The sequence below is a fragment of the Peromyscus maniculatus genome, chromosome X (genome assembly GCF_049852395.1).
Source record: "Peromyscus maniculatus bairdii isolate BWxNUB_F1_BW_parent chromosome X, HU_Pman_BW_mat_3.1, whole genome shotgun sequence".
Taxonomy (NCBI): Eukaryota; Metazoa; Chordata; class Mammalia; order Rodentia; family Cricetidae; genus Peromyscus; species Peromyscus maniculatus.
The window spans coordinates 119,314,478-119,322,620 of NC_134875.1; the positions used below are offsets into that span (position 1 = coordinate 119,314,478).

General features: G+C 40.4%; 1 protein-coding gene across 1 annotated transcript; it reads left to right on the forward strand.

Annotated features, from left to right (window-relative positions):
* Positions 1 to 6,709: 6,709 nt before the first annotated feature.
* LOC102908619 (FANCD2 opposite strand protein-like) lies at positions 6,710 to 7,936 on the forward strand. Its single transcript, XM_006973178.3, has one exon. The coding sequence runs from the start codon at positions 6,761 to 6,763 to the stop codon at positions 7,295 to 7,297; it is 537 nt and encodes a 178-aa protein (XP_006973240.1). The 5' UTR covers positions 6,710 to 6,760; the 3' UTR covers positions 7,298 to 7,936.
* Positions 7,937 to 8,143: the final 207 nt, after the last annotated feature.

Here is an 8,143-nt window from a genome sequence, read left to right on the forward strand (position 1 = left end):
GGCAAAGTGACCCAGTATGAGGAAAGTATTCTGAAAAGCCAATCAGAGCATTAGGGACAGCTCCTACTCCCACTGTTAGGAGTCCCACAAGTAGACCAAGCCATACAACTGTCAAATATATGTAGAGGGCCTAGGCCAGTCCCATGCAGGTTCTCTGGTTGTTGGTTAAGATTCTGTGAGTTCCTATGAGTCAGGTTAGTTGTTTCTGTGGGTTTTCTTGTGATGTCCTTGACCTTTCTGGCTCATACAGTCCTTCCTTCCTCTCTTCATTAGGATTCCTCAAGCTCAGGCTAATGCTTGTCTATGGGCGTTTGCATCTGTTTCCATCAGTTAGTGGATGAAAGCTCTCTGATGACCACTGGGGTAGTCACCAATCTGAGTATAGCAGAATATTGTTAGGCATCATTATGTTGACTTTTTTTCTTCAGTCATGTTTGGTTCTTATTTTTTGTTGGTGTGTGAGGGGTATCTTAAGCACTTTGGGATATTTTTAGTTGTGTGTATGTATTGCATTTGTCCATGTATGTACACGAGGAAGCCAGGGGTCAATGTTGGTGTCTTTCTCTATCACTCTTCACTTTATTTTTGGAGAAGTGTCTCTCACTGAACCTGGAACTTACCAATTTGGCTAGGTTAGCTGGCCAAGCAAGCAGCCCTGGGATTTCAACTGTCTTCATTTTCCAGTGTTCAGAATACAGATGTGTGCTGCTATCCCCAGCTTTTACATGGGTGCTGTCGATTTCAACTGAGATCTTCATGCTTATACGGCAAGCACATTACCCTGCTGAGCCATCTCCCCAGTCTGCATTTTGAGATTTGAAGCAGCGTCCCTGGCCTCTACCCTTTGGTATTATTTCATATATTTCAATAGATTAAAATAAGAAATGTCTGTAGACAGTTCCAAGCTTGCTCCAAAGTGGCTCGCGATAAGCAATTTTCTCCAGCTGATAGAACTACTGGGCTAAGGATTTCCTAGTCTGAACCAGCACTCAGTTACTTCTGTCAACCTAAATCTGAGGAGAAAATTGACTCTTGGGTGACTTGAGTGTAATTGGAAAAAATTACAAGAAGATACAGAAGATTTGAAAAGAATAATAGAATGGGTAAATTTGATAGAGCCAAGTCAAATAAGAGGTAGAGTCAATTCCTGTTTGTTTATATAGAGCACAATATTAAAAATAAGCCATACCATAAATACTGCATGGCATGTACTTGAGTTTTCCTGTCTCTTGGCAGAACAATCATAGATTCCCAAGTTCTAGCTTTTTGTGGCTGAATCCCTTTGTGTGTGTGTGTGTGTGTGTGTGTGTGTGTGTGTGTGTGAGAGAGAGAGAGAGAGAGAGAGAGAGAGAGAGAGAGAGAGAGAGAGAGAGAGAGAGAGAGAGAGAGAGAATGAGAACCCAGGGGACTATTATCTTTGTCGCCCCTCAGCACTGAGACTATATAAGCACATACCATCATGCCTGAGTTTTATACCAGTGTTCTAGGAAGCAAACTTGGGTCCTTGTGCTTGTACAACAAGCTGTCTCTCCAGCCACAGAATCTTCTTTAGAGCTGAGTGCTGGCCATGTGCACTGTTGTACACGAGAAAGTCCAAGTGTATGTGTGTTGGGTGTGTGTGGGGAAGGTGTTGAGAAAAGTTTACACAGAAGCTTCTTGTGCCAGAGGCACTTTCACTTGACTGGCTACAGCTGCAGAGAGGTTAAACCATGCTTAAAGCCATGGACACAGGGTCCAGAGTACAAATTCTCTGCTATAGACTGTCCATCTGGGATCCTCCTTCACTTGTCTGGACAGAAATGTATTAATCGGGCCATCACTTTGTGAAATTATGCCGATATGTGCACAGCACCTAGGATTTAAAATAGCAAAGAGAAATACAACTTGAAATAGCTGAAGTCAGAAGTTTGTGGAAAAACCCTCCTAATTATTCAAATGTGTAAGATTGTAAGCAGAGGATTCGGTTATTTTCAGCTACTTAAAATATAAATACTCTCCTGTCAGAAATAAACTATTTATTTTAGAATTTATTTCTCAGGGTTTTTATATGAAATTATAACAATTAAGTCATAGAATTTATACTATGGCAAGACACAGACAAACTAGCTTGTCAATGAGTGTTGTCAACACAGACACACACACACACACACACACACACACACACACACACACACAGCTACTGCACAAGTACCTTCAAATGCCTTGAAGAGTAATAACTTATATAGGAAATAAACTTGCTAAATTTTCACCAATTTGACAATTCTCATACTTGGTGTGATTTTATTACTGATGTGTTGCACACATGAGAAGAAGGTTTTCTAAGCCAAGGAGAGGAAAATCAAGAGTATAAAGCAAAAAGACTGTGGACCAAAAAAGAGGCACTTTAGCATTTGATTAGTAATTGTCATTTTATGACTTGTGTTTACAGCATTTACCAATGTCCTGAGGGAATTTTGCTGGAATTTTTCTCATCATAAATAAAAGAGGTTGTATTTGCTTTTGTTTCCTTTTCTAGTCCATAATGCATTTAGCAGGAAGAATCCATTCTACTAGTTACTTGTTCATTGCTATGACAAAATGACAAAATGAGGGAAGAGTATTTTGGTTCACAATTTGAGGGGACAATCGTTTATGGCAGGGAAGGCACAGTGGCAGGAGCAGGAAGCAGCCTGGAACATTAATTACACCCTCAGTCAGGAAGCAGGGGATGATGATCACTGCTGCTCAGCTCACTCCTTTTTATTCAGGTCAGGATCCCAGCCCATAGGATGGTACCAACCAAATTCGGGGTGGATCTTCTCACCTCAGTTAACCTAATGTAGAGACTCATTCACAGAAGTGCCCAGAGGCATGTTTCACTAGTTATTATAAAACCACTCAGGGAGATGATAACAGTTAACCATTATACCATCAAGCCCCACAAGTCTGGAAAGGACACTGACAGACCCAATCAACATGGAAGACTATCTGGTGGTTGCCTTCTTAACTCTAGCCTAGTGAGGGCCACTGACACAAAGGCTTTTTCAAAGTATCATTATGTGTGCTAGACCTCTTTTAGTACTCCTTATTTACCCAACTCTTCTCCTTCCCGGGCTACATCACCCTCTAGACCCCAACCAAGTCATATCAGACAAAGGTTCACAGTGTCTGTGTTAATGGCTTACCACTGTGACTAGAATGCTCCATGGAGGAATAAAAAGGACATTTGGAAAAGATACTGGGGGCCAAAGAGTGGAAAATATAGAAGACTTTGGACTGTATCATCTGTGGGAAGGTAAAATATTTAACCCCAAATATGTTTCTTTGGCATATTTAATTTTGACGATTCAGAAAAACTATAGACAACTGCAGACAGGATGGTTCGGTGAAGTTGTGCCTTTGTAAAAAGAAATACACACTTGTCTCTGCATTAGTAAAAGAAACGGGGAGTGTAGAGATGAGCTTTTCTTCTCTACTTTCCGCAATTTCTGCCTAGGGAGCTCTTCCCACAGAAAGAAGAGATCGAGTGTGTGACATCTTCTCAGATGGAGATGGCCACAGGTAGATGCTGCCTGGGAAGACTTCATCTGTATCAGTCAATTCTTGCTGAGTGTGTATTTTCTCTCCAAGCTTTCCATAGCCTCTGTTACTTTTTTTTCATCCCAGAAGCCCAAGGTTTACATGATAGTCAACTTGAGCTGGGGCTATAGCTCAGTACGGAGCACTTCCCCTGGAAGTCAAAGCCCTGGGTGTGACCCTCAGTACCACAAAAAAAGGTGGGACAATCATTTGGACCCATGTGAATTTAATACCCACATGCCTTAGAGATGTAGTACAGTTTGTGTACTCTTACTGTTTTCTGTCAGTTGTCCAATTATTTTAGAGATGAAAATTACTGCAACATCAGAGGGAAATGCAAAAACTTAAAATTTCCCTTGCTAGGAACTAATTGGCAGGCACTCCATGATTTTGAATAAAAATATTCATACACACATGTGAGATAAAATAGTGAAAATATTTTGATCATGTCAAATTTTTCATTATTATTTGGAGTGGTAGAATTATACTTTAAATTATATATAATAATGTTTTGAATTTTCATGATTATTTGTTATTTCTGTATTTAGTTTTATAAGATATATTAAAATTAATTTTGGTTGAATGTTATGGGAGATTATTTGATTAATTTGATTCTTCTCTGATAATTTTTATATTTGGCCAATATGGTTAATAAATAAAATGACTCATGCTGAGGTGGTGCATACCTTTAATCCCAGTACTTGGAAGGCAGAGCCTTGGAGGTCCCTGAGTTCAAGGCCAGCCTGGTCTATAGAGTGAGTTCGAGGATGGCTAGGGCTACTCAGAGAAACCCTGTCTTGAAAAAAATAAAGTACATTCAGTTGAGGCAGGTCCAAGCCCCTCCTCCCTGCACCAAGGCTGCGCAAAGTGTCCCATGGGAGACCTTGCCTTGGAGAAAGTGGGAATGGGGTGTGTGTGGAGGGGGAAGGCTGAGGGGGCAGGAGGAGGGAGGAGAGGGGAATATGTGGTTGTTATATAAAATGAATAGGAAATCTCTTAATAATAATAAAAAAGAAAGTAAAATAAAATTAAAACAACTCAAAGGATTAAGTTCTTAAGGCTATAACAACATATAGTTATATCAAATTAAGCCTGAACATTAAGTCTTATGATACTGAACACTAATATATTCTGACCTGAATGCATTTTGTTGTGGTGGTTTGAATGAGAAAGTCAGCTGTCAGCTCGTTTGTTTCAATACTTGGACTTCAGTTGACAGAGCTGATTAGGAAGGATTAGAGGGCGTGGGCTTGTTGGAGGAGATGTATCACAGGATGGTCTTCGCGGTTTCCAAAGACTCATGCCATTTCCCCATTTCAAGCTAGTTCTATTTACCTTCTGCTTATGACTTGACATGTGGTTCTCAGCTGTTCCTGCTGCCGTGCCTTTGTTCTACCAACGTAGACTATCATCCTCTGGAACTATAAGTCCATTTTAATGCTTCCTTTTATAAGTTGCCTTGATCATGATGTTCTATCCCAGCAATAGAAAAGTAACAGATACAGCTGTATACCATGAGTAACACAAAACACTTTTCTGGCAAGTGGTTACTTTAAATTGTAACTGAAAATCCAGATGTGTTGATCAAAAATGCAATTGTTATGTTAATCTTAACTTGTGATGATTTGTGTGTTGCTGAAGTAGTGTGTAAATACAGGAAAAGATTTAACCCTTCCTAGACCTAACTTAATTTTTATGTCTCTAGTATTTTTCTTACCGTGTCAAGTCTCAATATAGTTGACTGGAGACTGCCCTACGTGGAAACTGTACACAGAAATTATACCTTCTTCTTGAAATACCATAAAAAAAGCTATTAAGATGGTCAGTGAACCATACTTATTACTAAAACATCTATCTTAACTGCATTGTGTGTCCTCTGTATAGCACAATTAAACTGCTATTTTTATTTTCATCTACATTTCTATCTTAACCATGTTTCTTCCTTATATTTAGGGTTGCCAAGTGCTTTCATAAATAACACTATAGTGTCATTTATAAAAAATTGTTTTGATAAAGAAATGAGTACACCAAGGTATTTTTGCTCTTCTCCCTCAACTTTAGTTATAGACTAACTACTTCAAACAGTGCGTGCCCAAAGCCTTCAGGTCACTTCTGTAGCCGCTACACAAGAACTTAGGTATCTATTTCTCTCCTGAAGCCTATACTTGACTATTCTCAAGGGCATCTGTCCTTTCCCCTTACCAAAAAGCTCACTGATTTTGTTTCACTTTGACTTTCGAATCTGAGTAGAGGTCCCTGAGGCTCTGAGACAATCTCCCCCTGCTTTTCCACCTGCAGGGAACTGTATTCTCTAATGCCAGTGACATTGCTTCATACTTCTCTGTCTTCAAATATACATTTAAAAGAAACAAAAGAGAACAAAAGAACAAGCACAGACATGGTGGTGTGCAACTGTAGTCCCAGCATTTGAGGAACTGAGGCAGGATGACTGTGTTTTGGGGGCTAACCTGAATTACATAATGTACTAGGGTACCTGGGGATATAAAGCAAGTTCAAGGCCAGCTTGGGATATATAGAAAGTTCAAAACTAAACTGGGCTATCCAGCAAGGCATTATTTTTTGATTTTTTTTTCAAGCATTTGAGATTGGACTCAGAGCCTCATACATGCTAGTGAGTTACAACCAGAACACACAGGCTCCATCTTGAAGAAACAAAACAAACAAAAACAACACAGGACAAAATGAAACATATTCTAATACCACAGCTGAGTTTTTCTGAACAGAAGCATCTAATGAGAAGAGGACCACAAAGAAGCTAGATGAAGAACAATAGGGGAAAATGTCTTTCTGGGTTTGCACATTACTTCCTTTATGCTATCTTATTTAAGATGCATTTAAAGATGACAGTGATATTTTTATATGTCTACTGATATAATTGTAACATCTTATTTTCTACCCACTTTTATTGCACAACAGAAAATAATTCTAAATTATCATCTTTCACTCATAACGTGATGATGTGACCAAAAAATAAAATGGCCTGGTTTTCAGAGTCCCATACCTGGCTTTCTGAGGACTGGTTAGTAGGTGGGTTCTGACACCTCACAGAGGGGTGCCTCCAGCCTCCAGCCCTGCTATTGGTCAGGTTCTGACCAATAAGGTGGTTGCTAGGTGCCAGGTGGAGAAGAGACGCCCTGCGACCATTTCGTCTGTGTTGTGCGGGAGTGTAGTCAGGCTGTCAATGGAAAGATACCAACTCTGGTCACCATGGACCCCACTGGATGAGAACTTGCGATGGCTGCGGCACACAACACCTACCCTTTCCTCCAAACACCCGTTTAGGGTTTCTCCTTGTTTCCCAAAGAGCCCTTCTGACTTTGAAGTACAACAGTGCTTTCAGGAAGTCTCTGTAGTCTTAGACAGCCCACTGATGGAAACTGGAGAGAGCCCGGAGTTACCTGGCCAATTCCCAAAGCAGGAGACCACCAACAAGAAGAATGGATTGGTTAGGAAGCCCCAGCCCGTCCGCCTCATTGGAGTGGATTCTGTCTTTGGCAGGATTATTACAGTCCAGCCACCCAAGTGGACTGGAACCTTCAGAGTTTCTGACACATCAGCCTTCAGCAAAATTATCAGCAAGGAACAACAGTGGCCCATTGGTCTAAAGGAGCCTCAGATTGAGATGACCGTGGCTATGTGTAAACAGATGCTACGCTCGATCCTCCTTCTATATGCGACATACAAAAAGTGCACCTTTGCCCTGCAACACTCCCAGTAAAGGGTTTCCATGTGACCCCTGTACTTCACACCACACTCTATGGTATGTACCTGGAGCTCACACAGATCTGTCCACGGAAATCAGTCTGTAATATCATGCCTGACATTTTGCTCCTCTGTCAAGCTGTGACAATACCCCACCCTTTCTCTTCGGAATCAGGGCCACCGAACCTGAGCCAGGAAGAACATTTCGGTGGAATGGACATTTAAAAGTTCAACTACCACGGACATGGTCATGCTGTAAAGAACACTTCAACAAACCACATACACCAGGCAATCGAGTGTGAACACACTCAAGCCCCAAAGATAACGAAGAGCTGGGGGCAGAAAAGGAACATTTTAAAAAAGAGATGCATGGGTTTTCTGGGTACCAGAAGATGAAGGAATCAAAACGCAAAATCTTTGTGTGGGTTAAGGACTAGTTTGAAATCAGCCTTCCATAATCAAACAGATGATGACAACAACAAACCCCAATACCAACATGTGTAAAACTATTAACAAACATTAATCTTTACAGCCTGGCAAGGACGAAATTGGTAGCAGCTTCAGAGACTGGACTTTTTGGTGGAAGTCAGGAGGGTCCCCATTTTAGTTCCTGGTATTCAATTTCCAATAAACCACAACTGTTTTATTTGAAAAAGAGTTTAAAGTTTCTCATTTCCAACTTTAATTTAGTCCTAAAAATATAATTCTTACACAATGAATAGGAAAAAAAAACCAAATGGTAGTTTCACTCTATTGTAACTGGGTTCTGTTAAAATTGTGAGTTTAGAAATTGTCCTACAAATGTTGAATGTTCTCTAGCTCCAAATCTTTAAATGTGAATCCATAGCCTGTAGTGACTGTA

Excerpts from the sequence above, each read along its gene's own strand:
- LOC102908619 (XM_006973178.3), top strand. The coding sequence starts at position 6,761 with ATGGAAAGATACCAACTCTGGTCACCATGGACCCCACTGGATGAGAAC.